At 41.8% G+C, this 23849-nt stretch overlaps 1 protein-coding gene across 3 annotated transcripts in view; it reads right to left on the bottom strand.

The window, feature by feature from the left end:
• Positions 1 to 21401, bottom strand: part of LOC106562713 (endophilin-A3) — a 37493-nt gene extending 16092 nt beyond the window's left edge. For all 3 annotated transcript variants that reach the window (XM_014127702.2, XM_014127701.2, XM_014127703.2), the window contains exon 1: positions 21190 to 21401. In XM_014127702.2, the coding sequence (XP_013983177.1) occupies positions 21190 to 21234 (45 nt within the window). In that variant the 5' untranslated portion in view covers positions 21235 to 21401. The remainder of the gene's footprint in view (positions 1 to 21189) is intronic.
• Positions 21402 to 23849: the final 2448 nt, after the last annotated feature.

Here is a 23849-nt window from a genome sequence, read left to right as displayed (position 1 = left end):
TAAGTCATGGGGCAGGGTAGGTTAAGTCATGGGACAGGGTAGGTTAAGCCATGGGACAGGGTAGGTTAAGCCATGGGACAGGGTAGGTTAAGCCATGGGACAGGGTAAGTTAAGTCATGGGACAGGGTAGGTTAAGTCATGGAACAGGGTAAGTTAAGTCAAGGGACAGGGTAAGTTAAGTCATGGGACAGGGTAGGTTAAGCCATGGGACAGGGTAGGTTAAGTCATTGGACAGGGTAAGTTAAGCCATGGGACAGGGTAAGTTAAGCCATGGGACAGGGTAAGTTAAGCCATGGGACAGGGTAAGTTAAGTCATGGGACAGGGTAAGTTAAGCCATGGGACAGGGTAAGTTAAGCCATGGGACAGGGTAGGTTAAGTCATGGGGCAGGGTAGGTTAAGTCATGGGATAGGGTAAGTTAAACCATGGGACAGGGTAAGTTAAGCCATGGGACAGGGTAAGTTAAGTCATGGGACAGGGTAAGTTAAGCCATGGGACAGGGTAAGTTAAGTCATGGGACAGGGTAGGTTAAGTCATGGGACAGGGTAAGTTAAGTCAAGGGACAGGGTAAGTTAAGTCATGGGACAGGGTAAGTTAAGCCATGGGACAGGGTAGGTTAAGTCATGGGACAGGGTAAGTTAAGCCATGGGACAGGGTAGATTAAGCCATGGGACAGGGTAAGTTAAGCCATGGGACAGGGTAGGTTAAGTCATGGGGCAGGGTAGGTTAAGTCATGGGACAGGGTAGGTTAAGCCATGGGACAGGGTAAGTTAAGCCATGGGACAGGGTACTGAAGTTAACATCATACACATAAAGCAGTCGGTACCAGTGGAGGCTGCTGAGGGGAGGACGGCTCAAAATAATGGTTGGAACGGAGCAAATGGAATGGCATCAAACACACGTTTTGGATACCATTCCGTTCACTCCATCCCAGATATTATTTTGAGCAGTCCTCCACTCAGCAGCCTCCACTGCACTGTACCTTACACAGTCAAATACAAACAAATACTATGTACGCCACAATGTACGCCGCATAACATGCGTGGTGATGCTGGGTATCCTAGAAGTGTAGAATGTATTTTGTCTTAAGATTCTAACCCATGCCGACTCTGACAAACAGTATGTGTACCGGGGTCAGAGGCTCTAGCTGCTGGACGACACAGGCCACAAGATGCCTTTCTCTGTACATCTACATGACTGAGGAAATTGTGATAGCCTTTACTCCTTACCACACAATGGGAAGGAAATGACTACATTGTTACACTTAGAAAAAAGGGTTCTTCGGCTGTCCCCATAGGAGAACCATTTTTTCTAGGTATAGCCCTTTTTGGTTCTAGGTAGAACCCTTTTGGCTTCCATGTAGAACCCTCTGTAGAAAGGGTTCTACATGGAACCCAAAACGGTTCTACCTGGAACAAAAAGGGTTCTTCAATGGGTTCTCCTATGGGACAGCCGAAGAACCCTTTAAGATTCTAGATAGCACCTTTTTTTCTAAGAGGTACTGTCTGGCGTGTAGCCTTGCTTCTCAGACATCCTATTTCTGGATGGAGTAGTCTACTGCAGACCTGGGTTCAAATGCTATTTGAAACAGTAATACTTTTAGTGAAAGCCTGGTGGGAGAGGTTTGCACTTTTGGGACTTTTCAATTGGTTCCATCGCACCAGGCAAGCTCAATAAAGAACAGCTAAAGTATTTGGAATGATTTCAAATATTATTTGAATCCAGGTCTCACTATAACAAGTGCTACAGAAGAACCTCCACTTGCTAACTGCAACAGTGTAGGACTGTACTGTAGCTGAAAGTCTGAACATCAACCAGCAGTGAAATGCTCTTTTATCAGAGAAGTGCACTCTCCTCACCCTCATCCTCACAGACCATTTTTTGGGTTTCACTTCAGAGCACTAACATTATCTGAAACGACTACAGGGAAATAAACCTTGAACTTGGTGTTTCGTTTTCCTAAAAGTAGACTGGTTTCACCCTAACACTGCGAATGACGAGTGATGTCACACAAATTAGCGAGGACAGAAAGCAGCATGCCACACTGTCATCAGGTGGCTAAATATAACGGCGCTAATGTGTCTTACAAGGCACAGGCACAACGCCACAGCACTGGCTAATAACAGATAAGACAGATGGAAGGACAGACAGACAGGCTCCTCCTGATTCAGTGATTTGACACTAACCAGAGAGATATGGCAGAACTGGCCTCCAAATCAATGTCTTGATTTGTTGAATCAGGTGTGTTAATGCATGGCTGGAACAAAAGCCTGCACAACCGTAGCTCTTCATGGCCAGTGTTACTGAACTGATCAGAGTTCACAAAACTATCTGCCATCGATAACACCTGATAATCTCCCAGTTGAATTTGTACAATTTGTACAGAGACTGTGTGCATCCCAAATGGCAACCTATTCCCTATATAGGATGCACTGCTTTTAACCAGACCCTATTGGGCCCTGGTCAAATGTAGAGCACTAAATAGGGAATAGGGTGACATTTGGAAGGCAACCACTGATTCAGACCAGCTTGTGTCCTTTTCTTGGGTGCAGGAGTTAGCAGTACAGCAGTACAGTCTTTATGCAGTACAGGGCTGAACTGTGACACTGTGGCTGTAGTATTAATGTAGTACAGGGCTGAACTGTGACACTGTGGCTGTAGTCTTTATGCAGTACAGGGCTGAACTGTGACACTGTGGCTGTAGTATTAATGTAGTACAGGGCTGAACTGTGACACTGTGGCTGTAGTATTTATGCAGTACAGGGCTGAACTGTGATTTTACAAGGTTTCCCCTCAGGAAACACTCCGTGTTCTACAAGCCTGGGGGTTGTCAGCTGAAACGACTACTGTCATTCATTACAGGAACAATGACAACCACTGACTGGTTCAGTTCCTGAAAGCGAATGTGAATGTGTGTGTGTGTGTGTGTGTGTGTGTGTGTGTGTGTGTGTGTGTGTGTGTGTGTGTGTGTGTGTGTGTGTGTGTGTGTGTGTGTGTGAGTGTGTGAGAGAGAGAGAGCTTGCATGCTTGGGTATGTTTGTGTGTGTGTGTGTGTGTGTGTGTGTGTGTGTGTGTGTGTGTGTGTGTGTGTGTGTGTGTGTGTGTGTGTGTGTGTTGAGAGAGAGCTTGCATGCTTGGGTATGTTTGTGTGTGTGTGTGTGTGTGTGTGTGTGTGTGTGTGTGTGTGTGTGTGTGTGTGTGTGTGTGTGTGAGAGAGAGAGCTTGCATGCTTGGGTATGTTTGTGTGTGTGTGTGTGTGTGTGTGTGTGTGTGTGTGTGTGTGTGTGTGTGTGTGTGTGTGTGTGTGTGTGTGTGCGCGTGCGCGTGCGCGTGCGCGTGCGCGTGCGCGTGCGCGTGTGTGTGTGTGTGTGTGTGTGTGTACATGTGTTTGTGTGCGGGCAAGCCTTGACCGAGTCATCTGAATGAGTTTATCTACCACACTGCAGAAGAAATCTGTGGCAGAAAGGCTTTTCTTTCAAGAACAGCTCACAAGCTAAGTCAAAGTTGTCAAAGTGGAGTCTTGGCCTAAAGGTCAACAGACAGCTGTGTGCTTATCATTCAGTTGCCAGTTTCCTGAAAGCCTTGTAGCTAATGTGGTTCTCAATTTATTTTGACGACCCAGACTACCCACATCACTTGTAGAACAGCAAAGTGCTTCATTTCACACGTTTTGTTCGTTCACACATATACATTGCCTATCAAACAAGGTTTTCAGGAAACTCACCCAGATTGGTTGATGATGAAACACTGTAGGCCTATCACAGCTGTAGTGCAAACTTAGTCACAGTTTCCTTGTTAAGTGAAACCAACCGAAACGTTGTGCAATCAGCCCACTGCAAAAATCTATTTGTCTCACAGTTCCCTCTCAGGCTTGGGTAGTGTGTTATCCCCTAGGCAAAATGAATACTGTGTCATAGCTGTGTCAGCTGGGGGTCGATGGGTGTAGGGAGAAGTTACCCCTAGACGCTGATCTTGGGTCAGTTTTGCATTTCCCCCACTATTGGTTAATGTGAGGATTGGGGGAGGGGAAGCTGGTCCTAGATCAGTAGCTAGGGGAAACTTCACCCAAAGCACTGGGGGTTGATGACAGCGTAACATCAGCAGAATCGAGTGTGAAAAAACCTATCAGACGGAGACAGAGGAAGCATGGCCATAGACACACCAGCTGCTGCTAAGTTCACAGAATAGCAGAAGCTACTGTACAGTAGGGCCAACCGCAGCAGCAGCATAGAACAGGGTGAATAGGCCCCCAAAGCAACATCCAAGACCTTTGGCACAAAAACTATCCACTGAAACTGATAGAAGCCAAACTCTATTAGGTATCGGTCAACAGAGCTAGGCGGGGACTCCCTCCTCACTTATACAATGTTAGGGGAAATCTGAGATAGTCTTCTTCCTTAGGAATCTGGAGATTAAGTCCTAGACTCCTTTCAGACAGAGAATCCCTCCACAATTAGTCTGTAACACCAAGAACCTTTAATTATATCACCACCATGTGAGGTTATCATGGTGACCCAAGTTGTGTGTGCCTTTGTTGGTTTGTTAGTTCCAGACATCCTGGATCAGGTCTCTGTGGAAGCAGGTCATACAGAGGCCAATCATCACTGGTATCATTCCTCTTAAATCTCTCGGTTACACACTGTACACATCTAGTGATGTAGTGCAGAACAATCGCATTTACTAACTGGCTATTAAAGTTAGTTCTCTACCGATGATTCAATTTGAGGAGGAAGATACCCGTTGTCAAACGAATGGACTTCACATCAACCCAGGCATTTTGAATATTGTTCAATTTCCACACATATTAGTCACAATACACTGGCAGTGTGTATTTGTCATCACTAACCATTATGACGACACCGTCAATGACAGTGTATTCACACAGTACCACCCACTAACCTTATGCAACCAATGGGCCAGTATTCACACAGTACCAACCACTAACCTTATGCAACCAATGGGCCAGTATTCACACAGTACCACCCACTAACCTTATGCAACCAATGGGCCAGTATTCACACAGTACCAACCACTAACCTTATGCAACCAATGGGCCAGTATTCACACAGTACCACCCACTAACCTTATGCAACCAATGGGCCAGCAAATCAACACAACAATGTACAGTAGCAGAGAGAGAGATGGGGGAAAGACAGGAAACAGAAGTGACTCTGTGAGCTTAGTGGAGACACCATAGCTTGAACCAAATGGCACCCTATTCCCTATATAGTGCACTGTGTAGATATTTGGGACACAAAAAACACAGCCCTGCAGTCAGCAAAGCTGCTAGATCAACAGGGCTGTCGAAGACACGGCGTGTATCACTGTAGCAGTAAGAGTGAAATCTAAGGGACTGCAACGAACCAATAGGCTACTACAGACCCACTTTCTCAAAGGAAGTTCAGCCCATTGAGTTTTCTAGTGCAGACTTTGCTGCATGGCACTGCCTGTGTCTGTGTCAGTAGGGTTAGCTAGCCTACTTTTCAAACATGCTTTCAGTTAGGCCCTCTACAGTATTGGTGGTGGACAGGGTACAGAATGTTACCATAGAGTATCTCAAGTCCTTTGAGATATAGTACAATGTGTAAATAAAAGCTCTAGAACTGTGATCCATTATTAGTTTGGAAGCCCATGCCCGCGCTACAAAGTTTCTCCCTGCAGGCAGTCACTGAGTCTGAGGTGATAAAGGAGCTCCTTAAACTGGACCCCAAAAAACATCTGGGTCAGATGGTTTAGATCCTTTCTTCTTTAAGGTTGCAGCCCCTATCATCACCATATCAAAGCTGCAGGCTAAAGTTAAATCTAGACTTGGTTTCCTCTATCGTAATCGCTCCTCTTTCTCCCCACCTGCCAAACTAACCCTGATTCAGATGACCATGCTACCCATGCTAGATTACGAAGACGTAATTTATAGATCGGCAAATAAGGGTGCTCTCGAGTGGCTAGATGTTCTTTAGCATTCGGCCATCAGATTTGACACCAATGCTCCTTATAGGACACATCACTGCACTCTATACTCCTCTGTAAACTGGTCATCTCTGTATACCCGTCGCAAGACCCACTGGTTGATGCTTATTTATAAAACCCCCTTAGGTCTCACTCCCCATTATCTGAGATAACTACTGCAGCCCTCATCCTTCACATACAACACCTGTTCTGCCAGTCACATTCTGTTAAAGGTCCCCAAAACGCAAACATCCCTGGGTCACTCCTCTTTTCAGTTCGCTGCAGCTAGCAACTGGAACGAGCTGCAAAAAAACACTCAAACTGGACAGTTATATCTCCATCTCTTCATTGAAAGACTCAATCATGGACACTTTTACTGACAGTTGTGGCTGCTTTGTGTGATGTATTGTTGTCTCTACCTTCTTGCCTTTGTGCTGTTGTCTGTGCCCAATAATGTTTGTACCATGTTTTGTGCTGCTACCATGTTGTGCTGCTTGCTGCCTGTTGTGCTGCTACCATGTTGTTGTCATGTTGTGTTGCTACCATGTTGTTGTCATGTTGTGTTGCTACTATGTTGTTGTCATGTGTTGCTACCATGCTGTGTTGTCAGGTGTTGCTGCCATGCTATGTTGTTGTCTTAGGTCTCTCTTTATGTAGTGTTGTGTTGTCTCTCTTGTCGTGATGTGTGTTTTGTCCTATTTTTTTTTTTTTTATCCCAGCCCCCGTCCCCGCAGGAGGCCTTTTGCCTTTTGGTAGGCCGTCATTGTAAATAAGAATTTGTACTTAACTGACTTGCCTAGTTAAATAAAGGTTAAATAAAAAATAAAAACAAATAAATAAATAGTGATCGTGAAATCAGAATAGGATAGCCATCGACACACCTGACAAAGCATCACAGGTGCAGAGGAATGAAACACTCCACAAAATTGGACATTCAGTCCAACGCAAATCTATAGGTCTCAGACAAGGTTACTTATCATGCAAGCATGGTTCCAAACCCTTTCCATTATACCAGCACACCACCTACCCACCTACTTACCTAATACCAGCCAGTCATATCACTCCAGGGGGGAGCCCACATGGCCTTCCCCCATTAGCTGCTCTATCCCCTGGGCTGGCTGCCTCAAATCTGTCCCTTTTCTTTCCCTTTAACACTGTGCCTCTACTACTACCAGTCTGCCACTGAACACTGAACGCTCAACACCCCATCTAGGCCACTGGGTAAAATTAGCAATCTCTGACGGAGGATATTAGCCCAATACGGTTGCCAAACATTTCTAGGACAACGGAGGGGGTGAATCGCAGAGAGATGTGAATGAAACGTACTGTGGAGAAATGTAGCACAGCTAGGCTACAGAGCAAATGTGTCAAATATGGAATTGCAACCACTTCAATGACTAGAGTTTCTACCTGCATGAATACTGACATCCCACTGGGCACACACTGGTTGATTCAACGTTGTTCCCACGTCATTTCAACAAAATGACATTAAACCAACATGGAATAGATGTTGAATTAATGTCCATTCCCAATTGGATGGACCTTTTGAAACAACATAGAATCAAACTAAATTAAGATATTTTAGCATAGCCAATGTGCAGTGTTGGGGTCATTGGCCTGCTGCTATAAGAGAGAACGAGGGAAAAAATGCAGAGATAAAGAGAGCAGCTGTGGGGTGACAATGACACTGGGTTTGGAGAGAGAGAGAGAGAGAGAGAGTGATAGAACTAGAAAAAAATGCAGAGATAAAGAGAGCAGCTGTAGGGTGACAATGATCGTCTCCAGCTGGCCACAGCTGCTCCTAATTCACCATTGAGTCACCGCACCAGATTACAGGTCAAAACCATTGCAGCTCTTAATCCAGATTGACGTAACCTAATGTACATTGGAGGTGTAATTATCCCCCAGCAATTAACAAAAATTACCACTGGGGGCAAGAGCCTTGGACTTCCAAATCTAATCAAGGAAGAGTGACTTCGGAAGTGAAGTTAATTAGATGCTGTTGGGCTCTACGTTGAACATTTGGGAACATTCTGAACTGCGTGAAGTGAAACTGATGACGAAGTTCTTAAAAGGTTTTGGACGGTACAACCAATTATATTTTTTTATATTCCATTCTACTGAAAAGTGAATTCAGTTAGACACAGTTGGCTCTTCTTTGAGCATTTGGGAAAGTTCTGGGCACGTTTTAATGCAGCGTCTCAGAGAAGGAGTGCTGGTCTAGGAACTTATGTGCCTTTTAAATCATAATGAATAAGATTTATATGGACAGGGGGGACCTGATCCTAGATCAGCACTCTTACTCTGAGAAGAATCATGAATATGGACCCAATATTGCTCGTGAAGGGAAACTGAGGAAAAACTTTTTCAAATGTTTTAGAAGTTACGGCCAATAACGTTTTTTTTCATACTGTGCTTTTCTTTTATATGTTGACAATGCGAGACCGAGTGTTACGCTGCGAATGTTACTCTGCAGTTTCCTGTTCTTTGAAAAGAATGCCGTGGCAACAATATAAAGAGGATTCAGAAAGTCCAGGGGGGAGTTTTCACATTGACTCTTTTCCTTCCACAGGGATATAACAGGACAATTCCCTGGGCTGTGATAACACACAGCCACCACACCTTTACAATGATTTGTATAAACAAACAACTAACCGACAATGAATAACAACAGTTAAACAAGTGGGCAGGAAACCATTCTGAAACTGCTCCCTGCTATCATGACAACAGTTGAGAAACTAAAGAGAGATATTTAGGTCGGGATTCAAACAATCACACGACCTGTGCTATGCGGTTCATTTTCTAAAGGCGATTTCCCCTTGAGTCAGCAATCGTGGCATTTACAGCGAATGTGATCTCCGCAAACGTCAGGGAAATGCCCTTTAATTGCGTATCGCTGTGCGCAAGCCTTTAATCTGCGTTGGCTCGAATTCCGGCCATAGCTTATTGTAGGTAACAATCTTCAATAGCATGAGGAATAAAGGCCTAAATTAGCCTTGCTAAAGTTTCTAACCTGTTGTTATTGGATTAGTTAGATACAGTAGGGCATCTAGTACTAAGTCTACATCGATACCAATGTAAGAACTGATACCCAACAGTACAGTGCAGTAACAGTATAGGCCTGCAGTACTGTTTTCAAAACAATCACACCCATCAGTTCCAGGAGTTCACCCTGTCATTTCCCATTGATGCTGCTACTGATACTAACTGAGACAACTGAACACTGATAAGCTACTACATTTCCTTTGAAAAACCCAGCTGCTTTCAGTATTTCCCCTGTTTTCCTGAATCTCCCAGCCCAGGAGAGATTATAGTGGGAATTCAGCAGGACTTTGGACTGGGAGAGATGGAACAGCAACAACTGGTCAGAACACTATCATATACAACTGCTATTGAAAGTTTACACACCCCTTGCACAGTCTTCACATTTTGTTGCCTTAAAATGACATCTAAGAAGGGAATACATTTCAGGGATTTTTTCCCCTACCTATCTACACATCCTACTCCATATTTTCATAGCGAAAGAAAAATTATAGAAAATGTTTCAAATGAATAAAATAAAATAAATTAAGTTGTCTTCACACCCCAGAGTTAATACTTGGTGGAAGCAACTTTGGCAGCTGTGGATCATTTTAAATAAGATTCTATCAACTTTGCACAACTCTTAGGGCAGCGTAGCCTAGTGGTTAGAGTGTTGGACTAGTAACCGAAAGGTTGCAAGATTGAATCCCCGAGCTGACAAGGTATAAATCTGTTGTTCTGCCCCTGAACAAGGCAGTTAACCCACTATTCCTAGGCCGTCATTGAAAATAGGAATTTGTTCTTAACTGACTTGCCTAGTTAACTAAAGGTAAAATAAAAATAAAACAGTTATCCATTGTTTTTGTCAAAATTACACAAGCTCAGTACATTTTTAGGGAAACCATCGCTGGACTGCAATATTCAAGCCTATATGGAGTAGGTTGTGTACATCTGTAGGAAATAAATCAAATGTAATACATGTTTTTATTGAATTCTAAGGCAGAAAAATGTGAAGATTGTGCAAGGGATGTATAGACTTTCATTTGCCACTGTATCACTAAGGCCTGGACATGGTGAACATCATAGATCACCATAGCCACACTCCACACCAGCGAAAGGTCAGAACCCACTATAAACAAAACATCTCAGACATGAATATTTTAAGGGCCTGTCAAGAGGAATGATGGTGCTTATTTAACAGTGAGAATTATTTTGGGTGAGAGAGAGAGAGAGAGAGAGAGAGAGAGAGAGAGAGAGAGAGAGAGAGAGAGAGAGGGGGGGAGAGGGAGAGAGAGAGAGAGAGAGAGAGAGAGAGAGAGAGAGAGAGACAAAATGATTGTGTAGGAGAGAATGTTCTTTTGAGAGAAAGAGCTAATATTATTGTTGGAGGGAGAGAGAGAGCTACCGTTCTTGTAGGAGGGAGAGAGAGAGAGAGCTAACATTCTTGTAGGGGGGAGAGAGAGATAGAGAGAGAGAGGGAGAGAGAGAGGGAGCAAACATTCTTGTAGGAGGGAGAGAGAGAGAAATAAGGTATGAATACGAATACTGAAAAATGAATATTGATGATACTACAGCAGCTGGCTGTAACCAACTTGTTAGTGCTTTGAAAGTGAGTAGACTAGGACCAGGGTGAATTCTGGTGGGTTTAAACTACGAGTGAATCAGATTCAGGGTTACAAAATGTAGGTAATCAGGAGGGAAACGCAGGATATATGGAAAAATCTTACAATTCTATCTTATAGTTGAATTATGTTTTTGGTGTTGTGCCACAAGGTCATGAAAAGGTCAACCACTGCCCTGGGAACAACTGTTAGGTGGACCACTATGTCATAAGACAATACACACACTCCTACTGATGACCTGATTAAAACCCCTCTTGACCGATGATAAGCACCAACACCAAGCTTATCAATAATCATGAAACACATTGCAGATCCAGTAGGTCTGATTACATTATGTAGCTGACACACTGACACACATTCAGCAGATCAGATGTTTATCTAGTCACATGTACAGGGTCTCAGATGTAGTTACAGTAAAATACTTCAGTTATGAGATCCAACAGTGCAGGTGTGAATTAAAAATATTATTAGAATTAGAATCATAATATATATTATATACAAGCTTGTCACAACTGTATTTGGGGAGTTTATCCCATTCTTCTCAGCAGATCCTCTCTAGCTCTGTCAGGTTGGATGGGGAGCGTAGCTGCACAGCTATTTTCAGGTCTCTCCAGAGATGTTCGATCGAGTTCATGTCCGGGCTCTTGCTGGGCTACTCAAGGACATTCAGAGACTTGTCAGAATGTGCTTAGGGTCGTTGCCCTGTTGGAAGGTGAACCTTCACCCCAGTCTGAGGTCTTGAGCGCTCTGGAGCAGATTTCCATCAAGGATCTCTCTGCACTTCGCTCCATTCATCTTTCCCTCGATCCTGACTAGTCTCCCAGTCCCTGCCGCTGAAAAACATCCCCACAGCATGATGATGCCACCACCATGCTTCACCGTAGGGATGGTGCCAGGTTTCCTCCAGACGTGACACTTGGCATTCAGGCCAAAGTGTTCAATCTTGGTTTCATCAGGCCAGAGAATCTTGTTTCTCATGGTCTGAGAGTCCTTTAGGTGCCTTTTGGCAAACTCCAAGCGAGCTGTCATGTGCCTTTTACTGAGGAGCGGCTTCCGTCTGGCCACTCTACCATAAAGGCCTGATTGGTGGAGTGCTGCAGAGATGCAAACATGTCTAAAAACCTGTTTTTGTTTTGTCATTTTGGGGTATTGTGTGTAGATTGCTGAGGACATTTTTTTATTTAATCTATTTTAGAATAAGTCTGTAACGTAACAAAATTAGGAAAAAGTCAAGGGGTCTGAATACTTTCCGAAGGCACTGTACATAGTCCATTCGAAAAGTATTCAGACCTCTTCCCTTTTTGCCAGTTCTTCCATAGCCTGCATACGCACCAGACATGTCACCCACTTAGCAGGTCTGTGATGCTCTGGATCGACATGTTTAGTTTACTAAAATAAAATTGGTTCTGCAATGTTGAAAATCCAAGAACAAGGTGTGGAGACCAAACATTATTATTTGTATTATTATTATTTTATTAAGCTACAGTCTTGATTAGCAAATGTTCTTAGGCATATATTAATCAATGCCTAAATCCAACCCACTGCTGGAAGTGTGTGTGTGCTGTGCACTTTGCTGGCTCCTATGTACAAGGCCTCACAACACAACAAGATAAAGTGACGGAACAACTGGTCAGGGTCCACTGGAGATGGCTGGTCAAAGCTCAATGGACATCCTGCTTCTGCCTGTCTGTCTGTCTCTCTTTCAATCTGTCCTGCCTGCCTGTCTGTCTCTGAGGATGACCGTGAAGAGGGAGCACAGCATAATAAGTGATAGTGGAGACTGGAGAGAGAGAGTGGTGGGAGCTTTGTTAGGACATTCAGAGACATCTCCTGGGACAGCTAGATTACACAAACACTCCTACATGTCAGTGGGGAAATGAATTCCATTCCTTAGGCCTTAATGACATTTCTGACAGAAGACAGGATAGCCCTGTCACTGTGCTGGGCTTGGCATTGAACAGAAGATTTTACGGTCTGTGTGTCGGAACTCAGAACACAACAACAAAAATGTTTTTTTTTTTGTGTATTCATATTTCTTCAGTCAATCTTTATTGTCCCATAAGGGAATTTGGTATGCAGGCAGGATGACACACAATGACACTATTGTGTGTAGAATGTTGGGCTAGATAATGTTGTCAAAAACAGTGGAAATGGAACGCTGTTTGATAGAGAAACTCAACGGAAGAAGGAAGCAGTCTGGTTTCCAGAAGACACATACACACACACACACACAAGCCAATTTCAGCTACACAACACAGGATATGAAACATTGTGACCTTAGACTTTTTTTTCTTCCAAGAACGCAAAGCGAAATAAAAACAATGCTTTTAAAAACCTGCCACAGCTTCACCCTTTAGGGCTTGTGGTTTGACCTGTTCACTTTCTGTGTAAGGTAGCCAAGACAGTCATAATGCTTACTATGAACCATATGTAAAGTAATATTATGTCTTTAGAATGTCACCTGTCACACCACAGTGGATTACATGACTTGCTAAATTCAGCTCATGGCTCCTTATAACAGTTATAACAGCCATAATGACACTAGTATTACACGTAGTGATGATCTTGGGTCAGTTTTGCATTTTCCCCACTAATGGTTAAGGTTAGGATTGGGGGAGGGTAAACTGATCCTAGATCTGTACCTAGAGGAAACTTCACCCCAGAGCCTAATTTACACAAAAAGAATGGCTGCTGGATTTCCCAATGGAACTCAAAATAGACAGCTGATAAACTTCCTTTTTAACATGAATGATTCATATGTTTTTTACGGGGGTGTTAGCCGCATTCAATACCATCATTAAACAACAGCTTCCTTTAGCTACTGTAATGGATTTCATGTTCACCAGCTTACGTGCTGAAACACAGCATTAAAAAACCCATTTAAAGCCAGTGATAACATCGCACAGACTAGGGGTCGACTGATTATGATTTTTCAATGCCGATACCGATACCGATTATTGGAGGACCAAAAAAAGCCGATACCGATTAATCGGCCGATTTTTTGCATTTATTTGTAATAATGACAATTACAACAATACTGAATTAACACTTATTTTAACTTAATATAATACATCAATAAAATCAATTTAGCCTCAAATAAATAATGAAACATGTTCAATTTGGTTTAAATAATGCAAAAACAAAGTGTTGGAGAAGAAAGTAAAAGTGCAATATGTGCCATGTAAGAAAGCTAACGTTAAGTTCCTTGCTCAGAACATGAGAACATATTAAAGCTGGTGGTTCCTTTTAACATGAGTCTTCAATATTCCCAGATAAGAAGTTTTAGGTTGTAGTTATTAAAGGACTATTTCTCTCTATACACTTTGTATTTCATATACCTTTGACTACTGGATGTTCTTATAGGCACTTTAGTATTGCCAGTGTAACAATATAGCTTCCGTCCCTCTCCTTGCTCCTAACTGTGCTCGAACCAGGAACACATCGACAACAGCCACCCTCGAAGCAGCGTTACCCATGCAGAGCAAAGGGAACAACTACTCCAAGTCTCAGAGCGAGTGATGTTTGAAACGCTATTAGCGTGCACCCCGCTAACTAGCTTGCCATTTCACATCGGTTACACTAAAGTGCTGTTTGAATGAATGCTTACGAGCCTGCTGCTGCCTACCAGCGCTCAGTCAGACTGCTCTATCAAATCATAGACTTAATTATAATATAATAAACACACAGAAATATGAGCCTCAGGTCATTAATATGGTCGAATCCGGAAACTATCATCTCGAAAACAAAGCGTTTTTACTTTCAGTGAAATACGGAACCGTTAACCAGGCGTTAACCAGGCAAATTAGTTCGCACCGAGCCAGGCGGCCCAAACTGTTGCATATACCCTGACTCTGTGTGCAATGAACGCAAGAAACTTGACACAATTTCACCTGGTTAATATTGCCTGCTAACCTGGATTTCTTTTAGCTAAATATGCAGGTTTAAAAATATATACTTCTGTGTATTGATTTTAAGAAAGGCATTGATGTTTATGGTTAGGTACAGTCGTGCAACGATTGTGCTTTATTTGCAAATGCGCTTTTGTTAAATCATCGAAGTCGGCTGTCTTTCGTTAGGAAGAAATAGTCTTCACAGTTCGCAACGAGCCAGGTGGCCCAAACTGCTGCATATATCCTGACTCTGTTGCAAGAGAAGTGACACATTTTCCCTAGTTAAAAGAAATTCATGTTCACAGGCAATATTAACTAAATATGCAGGTTAAAAAAGATATACTTGTGTATTGATTTTAAGAAAGGCATTGATGTTTATGGTTAGGTACCCAACGTGTACCTAAGCGATTATATGCAATGCAGGACAGGCTAGATGAACTAGTAATATCATCAACCATGTGTAGTTAACTAGTGATTATGATTGATTGATTGTTTTTTATAAGATAAGTTTAATGCTAGCTAGCAACTTACCTTGGCTTCTTACTGCATTTGCGTAACAGGCAGGCTCCTCGTGGAGTGCAATGTAAAGCAGGTGGTTAGAGCGTTGGACTAGTTAACCGTAAGGTTGCAAGATTGAATCCCCGAGCTGATAAGGTAAAAATCTGTCGTTCTGCCCGTGAACAAGGCAGTTAACCCACCGTTCCTAGGCCGTCATTGAAAATAGGAATGTGTTCTTAACTGACTTGCCTAGTTAAACAAAGGTGTAAAAAAATACTAAAATAAAATAGGACAAATCGGCGACCAAAAATAGCGATTTCCGGTTGTTATGAAAACTTGAAATCGGACCTAATTAATCGGCCATTCCGATTAATCGGTCGACCTCTAGCACAAACACACACACACACACACCTTGCATACACCACGCACAACTGCACTCACACACACAGCAAGATGAAGCAGCATGCACCTTGACCTCCAATGATAAACACACACGCAGACAGGTTAAACACTGTCCCCTGATAACACACAGTATTTCTGACTGACCGGGACTACTGTATGTACAGAGTGGAACAGGTATTGTATTTTACCTTGAAAGAGAACCGTCTGGCATTGATGGTTTAATACTGCATGTACTTTGAACTTCTACCCATGCAGACCATTGTGTCTAACTAGAGGAAGGCCTTCTACTTATGACTCTGGTTCCTCTCAAGGTTTCTTCCTACCTAGGTAAATTGACCTTGCCAAGAGGCCTTGGCGTCCACCATTGGAGGGTACACGATACTGTGTTACATACTGTATATAATGGTTGGTGTGTGATGTTGGGTGGAAGGTAGCCTAGCGGTTAAGAGTGTTGGCCCAGTAACTGAAAGGTTGCTGGTTCAAATCCTGAGCTGACTAGGTGAAAAATCTGTTGATGTGCCCTTGAGCAATGTACCTAACTCTAATTGTTTGGGATAAGACTAAATGTATATATTTTTATATGACGTGTCCCTAAGTATTGACTACCTTATTTTACAGCCTGTTAGAGCAGGGGCGAAAATCTGATATCCACTTTGGAGGGGACAATTACATGACATTTTCTCAAGAGCAATTCCTGAGGGGGACACCAAAAGTAGTGCTGTAACACATAGCCTACATTGTAATATGGTAAATGTATATTGAGGAACCAAAGAAATAAGGTGTTTGCCGTACTCCTAACTACCGGTACCCAAAACTACACAACTAATCACAACAGCAATATCATTGCCTTTAACAAATCTTAGTTCAGTCACCAGTTTAAGTTGAGAGTGGGGGTATCCATGGCATTTTCCAATTATGTTCCTATTTTACAAGTCAAAAAAATTGAGAACCTTTCATAATGTTGCCAAACAAAGACTCAACAAACTTACCTGAGACTCCCTGTCTCTGCCAGTCTGTCCCTGCATATCTGTACCCAACTCTGCTGTCTGTGTGCCAGCTGTTGCCTGCTCTGCCTAATGACATCATTGTGAAACATTTCCATTAGAATTTCATTTCTTTCTTATGAACATTTTATCAACTAGTCTTTGAGATATTAGGCTACTAGGGTTCTTACTATGCGTTTTGGTGTATTGAAAAATACTCTGATGTCCGTCTTTTATTTTTCTGCCATTTTTCTACCTGGCTGGCTGGCTACACACACAGTGTGTAGGTTATTTACAGTAGGAGATGGGCTTCTATCATTTTCAATCATTCTATATGGGCTTCGATCTAAAAGGTAGCTAGCAAATGTGAAACGGATTAAAATGACAAGAGTTGACAGCTGTATGAGTTCCCCATTTACACAACATATGCTGCAACCTTTTGTAATTTTAATAGTTTGTTTCATATTGGCTGGCTTCCAACAATAGCTGAATTTGCAAAGCAGCGAGCACCAATTCAGTTTCAGTGGTGTTTGCTATAATCTTTGCTACCCAGGTTAAATAAAGGTGAAATAAAATAAATAAATAAATAAAAGTTCCCTTGCGACAATTTAGCTTTTGCAACGAGACCATTAAATATATTTAAGACAATGGTAGAAGAGAGTGTAGTTCTGTTCAGTTTGGACTTCAGTTTATCGCTAACCTTATCACAGGGACTTTGAAGCACTAACTTACATCATCTGCATGCTGATTCCATCTTTGACGACGCCACATAAATGGAATAGGTACTAGCTAGCTTAATAGTTAATATTTGCGCGCTAGCTCTGCATATTCAGCTAGTGTGTGTGTGCGCGATTGACTGGATGAACCTCACGGCAGTTACGTAGCAAGCTAAGGAACTGGCAGTGGATCAAACCATTGTGAGGCAAAGGGCGGGGGGGTCGTAATCTTTTGAAACTTAAAAACGCGCTATTAAGTGTCTATAATCAGCACAATTGCTTTCATTGCGTATTATTAATATTATTTAAATTACATAGTTATGTTTCAGTGATATATTGGGGGGGACAAATCATATTTTTCCCAGGATGGGGGGGTCGTGTCCCCCCCGTCCCCCCCGGGATTTCCGCCCCTGTGTTAGAGCCTGACTCAGGTCGGTAAGTTTACTCCACCCAGATACATAAAATAATGTACAAGATAAAGAAGATACCCATAAATCTTCTCTCAGACAATGGCTTCATCTTTCACTCTGAAGGAGTGTAATCAAGGTAATGAATGGACTTCACACCGTAAACAGAGTAGTGGATGGCTGAGAGACCACCACCGCACATAACAGATCCAATTATCACCGGGGAGATATAGGGAGGGGAGAGAAGACTACAGTATTGTGTTTTCTGTCAGTCACAGGTTGCATCCCAAAAGGCACCCTACTCCCTATATAGTACACTGATATTGACCCCTATGGGACCTTGTCAAAAGTATTGCACTATATAGGGAATATGGTGCCACTTGGGACACAGCCACACTGTTGTCACATTGTCAGAATGGATCACACCTTGATGTGATCAAATAGAGGTAGCTTCATAAACACTACTGGGTGTGACTGTGAACACACACACACACACACACACACACACACACACACACACACACACACACCTGTTTGTTCATCTAAGGCCAATATTCCATTCTGCTTCCTTTTAGGTGAATAACAGTGGAAAATCACGCCGATTGAACCAAATAACAGGAATGAGTTTAATATCTTTGGTAGTACATTACCAGACAGGAACCAGACAAAAACATACTCTGCTGAGGCAGTAAAACCAGAACGACAGACAGAAAATACAGTTACAATGTTCAGATTATTGGAAATATTTACCACTAAATGAATCACTTTTAATAACTCTTACCCAGCTACGTAATCAGATAATAATGCATATATTTCAACCTCATGGTCCCAAGCAACAACTGAATGACAATGTTCTACCGTTTTTGAAAACGATCCATTCTCAGAGAGTGGTAATGTGAATCCACACACACACACACACACACACACACACACACACACACATGGTCTATCCATGAGTCATCCTTCTGATATGTCATATTCCAACGTCATGCTGTCTTTTCATGCTGAGTAATTGTGTTGGAAGATAGGTAACAATGTTCGCATTAGAAAAGGTCATTGAATTCTTAATGAGAATGAATAATAGACAGATTATACAACCAATGTGACATGTTTGTACTTGCTTGGACCAAAACCCCACTAGTTGGTCTACCGTATGGGAATAAATAGGTTGTTTGCCTACAGACTGAGCTCAAGTCAAGTGTGGAAAATGCAGCAGTTTTAGAATTAGAACAAAGCCATTTTCTTTGTGTTGTGTGTTTTCTATTCAGTGTGCACGTTATCTAGGTTGTCTGGTAACATGTTAACTATCTCCACATGTGAAAAGATGTATTTTAGCCTACACAGCATGGCAGCAGAATGTGACTTCGAACACAACAAGGGGTTTCCTGAAAACAAGTGGAATCAGATTCTGACAGACAGACAGACAGACAGACAGACAGGCAGACATACAGCTGAAGTCGGAAGTTTACATTCACCTTAGCCAAATACATTTAAACTCAGTTTTTCACAATTCCTGACATTTAATCCTAGTAAAAATTCCCTGTCTTAGGTCAGTTAGGATCACCACTTTATTTTAACAATGTGAAATGTCAGAATAATAGTAGAGACAATTATTTATTTCAGATTTTATTTCTTTCATCACATTCCCAGTGGGTCAGAAGTTTACATACACTCAATTAGTATTTGGTAGCATTGCCTTTAAATTGTTTAACTTGGGTCAAACATTTCAGGTAGCCTTCCACAAGCTTCCCACAACACGTTGGGTGAATTTTGGCCCATTCCTCCTGACAGAGCTGGTGTAACTGAGTCAGGTTTGTAGGACTCCTTGCTCCCACACACTTTTTCAGTTCTGTTCACACATTTTCTATAGGTTTGAGGTCAGGGCTTTGTGATGGCCACTCCAATACCTTGACTTTGTTGTCCTTAAGCCATTTTGCCACAACTTTGGAAGTATGCTTGAGGTCATTGTCCATTTGGAAGACCCATTTGTGACCAAGCTTTAACTTCCTGACTGATGTCTTGAGATGTTGCTTCAATATATCCACATAATTTTCCTCCCTCATGATGCCATCTCTGGAAGACCAGAGGACATTTCTCCAAAAAGTACGATCTTTGTCCCCATGTGTAATTGCAAACCGTAGTCTGGCTTTTTTATGGCGGTTTTGGAGAAGTGGCTTCTTCCTTGCTGAGCGGCCTTTCAGGTTATGTTGATATAGGACTCGTTTTACAGTGGATATAGATACTTTTGTACCTGTTTCCTCCAGCATCTTCACAAGGTCCTTTGCTGTTGCTATGGAATTGATTTTCACTTTTCGCAACAAAGTACGTTCATCTCTAGGAGACAGACGCGTCCCCATCCTGAGTGGTATGATGGCTGCATGGTCCCATGGTGTTCATACTTGCGTACAATTGTTTGTACAGATGAACGTGGTACCTTTAGGCATTTGGAAATTGCTCCCAAGGATGAATCAGACTTGTGGAGGTCTGCAATGTTTTTTCTGAGGTCTTGGCTGATTTCTTTTGATTTTCCCATGATGTCAAGCAAAAAGGCACTGAGTTTGAAGGTAGGCCTTGAAGGTACACCTCCAATTGACTGAAATTATGTCAATTAGCCTATCAGAAGCTTCTAAAGCCATGACATCATTTTCTGGAATTTTCCAAGCTGTTTAAAGGCACAGTCAACTTAGTGTATGTAAACTTCTGAGCCACAGGAATTGTGATACAGTGAATTATAAGCGAAATAATATGTCTGTAAACAATTGTTGGAAAAATTACTTGTGTCATGCACAAAGTAGATGTCCTAACCGACTTGCTAAAACTATAGTTTGTTAACAAGAAATTTGTGGAGTGGTTGAAAAAGGAGTGTTAATGACTCCAACCTAAGTGTATGTAAACTACCGACTTCAACTGTACTTTACAGGCAGGCAGACAGATTATAAAGGCAGACAGATGGACAGACAGACCAATTGTATAATATAAATAGGGAAGGGAGCAACACTTCTGAAACAAGATAGGAAGATATCTTCATCAACTCACAACTGAGGTTACGTGCACATTGGGTGCTACCATGAAAGAACATTGGATAAAACTAGGCTAAAGGACAGCAAAGCAGCGGCAGCAGGTGGCTGGCAAGCTAGCTGAGAGCCCGTTGAGAACTTGACCAAAAGGAGGTGGACAGCTTGTGGTACTGCTATGTTCTCCATTGTATGTGGGAGTCTTTGTGGGAGTCTTTGTTAAGCCTGCGAGCAAATGCATATTAGTCAGGAACCCTATTCAGAGAATAGCACCATCTGGCAAATTAATGATAAAATCGCGCTGGCAAGCAAAACAATCCCAAGTTTGGAAAAAGGACCTGCTGCACTTGCTACTAGTTGCAGGTCGCCTACATGTTTTTCTCTCTCTAGGCTCAAGTAGATCGCTCGCTCCCGACCATACATGCACATTCCTGACAACACTGGAGGCACGGGCCAGAAAATACACAACACAACAATGATGTCGACTCGCTACTTGTAAGCTTGATTATGAAAGCGAGAGTGGATTGGAACTGATAGACCATTACGTCAAGCCAGAAATATTGCTTTATTATATTGTCGTTGTTTGTATAACAGATAGATCAATGTCATGTTTAGATAGGTTAATTAAAAGCATAACGTTATGATGAAACATGACCACTTATTGTGATATAACGGGGCGTCTCCTGCTTACCTGACTGGCTTTGTGAAATTGCTTCTTCAGCCCTGCCACGGACATCCTCAGTGGTGTATCGACTCACTTTTCAGAGAGACCTGACAGAATACGATCTAGATGGGGGAAACACAACAATATAATGGGGTCTATTCCGTGGTGCTCCCCTCGTTGCTTCCAGTCCGCTGGCGTTTCTCCGCTACAATGTTGCCGCTGCTTGCGTTGGAGGAGCGGTTTCCTGCATCGCAGAGATGTCGCGCGTTCTCAATCCTGATTGGTGGAAAGCGCTAAGTTTATGTAAATTTGATTGAGCGGTGGAAGCCCACGCTTAAAAACAGCACTCGACGGAAAGAGAAAGCGACAGTACCCTATTTGTGAGTCGTGATGTCGTTGATTTTCATAAGTATTGATTGACAAATAATTTATCTGGTATTGTATAGTTTCATGATTTATTACATACTTTCTGCCAAGGAAGTCCATGCTATTGGTAGGGCTACAGAAGGGAAAGGCCTATATCACCAACTCAAACTGCAGGTGCAACAAAAACATTGTATTTTGGCCATACTTATGTTTGTTATTTAGGTTGTTTTATTCGGGCCCTATTACAATGTCTAGGCCTAATTATGAAAGTATGTTCTGAAAGACTTTGCTGCCCCCTGCTGTAATGGAACAGAATGTGCAGCAAGTTACGGCCACTGGTCTGCTGGTTTGTTGTGTCAATTGGTTACAGTATGGGGAACCTTTTCGTGAGTAGTGTTCCTATAGCTACATCAGGCCAGAGCCGTGTATTTAGATAAATACATGGTTCTGCTTCAGGGTATAAAGCCTTTCATTATACATGTTCTACATTCATTCTAACTATGCTACGTGGGCAACACTTTACTCAGGAACCTTCTACAAGGCCTATATCTGTACAAAAATAATGACATAGCAGATTGTAGGCAGTTAGGTTATGAGAGTCACCCAGCAGTGCTTCCTGGAAGCCCTCAGAGTATTTACACTCATTAAAAATGCATTGTCTTCTATTAGCTCTCCTAGCGGCATACCCTGGGCTGTATTCATTAGGGTGTACCATAGCAAAACGTTTTGCAACAGTAAACGAAAACAAGTGTTTCTTATTGGACAAGTTTAGGTAGTCCCTCCCTGTTTCAGTCTGTTTTCTTCTGTTTGGTGCCTAATGTCTACATGCTGTTTGCTGATTCACATGGATCCTGACACATACATCCAAGGACAGTCAAGAGTGTTCACCAAACCATAGCATGCAGAAAGTACAAATAATGTATTTGAATGGGGATGGCAGTGGATCTACACTGTACTTAATATTAACTTTCAGAAAAAACTCAAGCGAGAATGTGTGGCTAGCAACATAACTTCCAGTACAACAATCCTAATGATTGAACTATACTTTACTATACTACTACACTACTATAATATACTACTATACTGTCTATACTTTACTACTATAATATACTATACTATACCACTATACTATATTGTATATATTATACTACTATACTATACTACTATACTATACAGTCTATACTATACTAAACTATACTGTCTATACTATACTTACCTATACTACTATACTATATTGTCTATACCATACTGTCTATACTATACTATACTATACTATACTATACTATACCGTCTATAACAGGGGTACTCAACTCTTACCCTACGAGGTCTGGAGCCTGCAGGTTCTGTTCTACCTGATAATTAATTGCACCCACCAGGTCTAAATCAGTCCCTGATTAAAGGGGAACAATGAAAAAAATGCAGTGGAACTGGCTTTCAGGTCCAGAGTTGAGTTTGAGGGGTCTATACTATACTATACTAAATTAAACTATAGTACTATAATATACAGTCTCTACTATACTACTATACTATACAGTCTATATTATACTAAATTAAACTATACTACTATACAGTCTATACTTTACTACACTACTATACTATACAGTCTATACTATACTATACTATACTATACTATACTATACTATACTATACTATACTATAGTTTATTATTCTACTATACTATAATATACTATACTGGGGAAACATCTCAATGTATGTGTTATGCACAGATTTATTCTATAGCCTCTCTGGCATAATTGCTTAACCTTTTACTGCAGTGGGCTAAATCAGGGTCACACATAGTGTTTCTTGCTAGTCTTAAACAATTCTACTTTGAAACAAAAGTATACACCTCACACACATGGTTATGGGATAAAGAAAGAAGACACCTGTACCATGTCAGATATACAGTTGAAATGTGTTAAATGTTGAGTTTGCATCCCAATATTACACTTTATATACATTACAGACGACTGAAATATAACAAAACCGTTTGACATAGAAACACCAGATTTTCAGTGTTATTGATACCATTTCACCCATGTGACCACTAGGTCATTTGAATGCATGAAAGTGCTACAGCTAATCCGCAGTTGAAACAATAACAAAGCACTGTCCCACCTCTGTTTTGGTAAAAAGCTGAGGCATGGGCCTGGAGAAATGTAACCACTCTCAATTTCATAGACTGAGCTGTGGATACAAGGACTGACCATCCAGTATATCAAAATTATATTTGAACCATGTTTTGAGGCTGCACAGTGTTTGTTTACATTTACATTGTTTACAAACATTGGAATAAAACGTATAACTTATATTTGGGGTTC

This window comes from Salmo salar, chromosome ssa11 (genome assembly GCF_905237065.1).
Source record: "Salmo salar chromosome ssa11, Ssal_v3.1, whole genome shotgun sequence".
Taxonomy (NCBI): domain Eukaryota; kingdom Metazoa; phylum Chordata; class Actinopteri; order Salmoniformes; family Salmonidae; genus Salmo; species Salmo salar.
The sequence above is the reverse complement of the archived record's forward strand: the minus strand, read 5'-3'. Positions and strand labels throughout refer to the sequence as shown.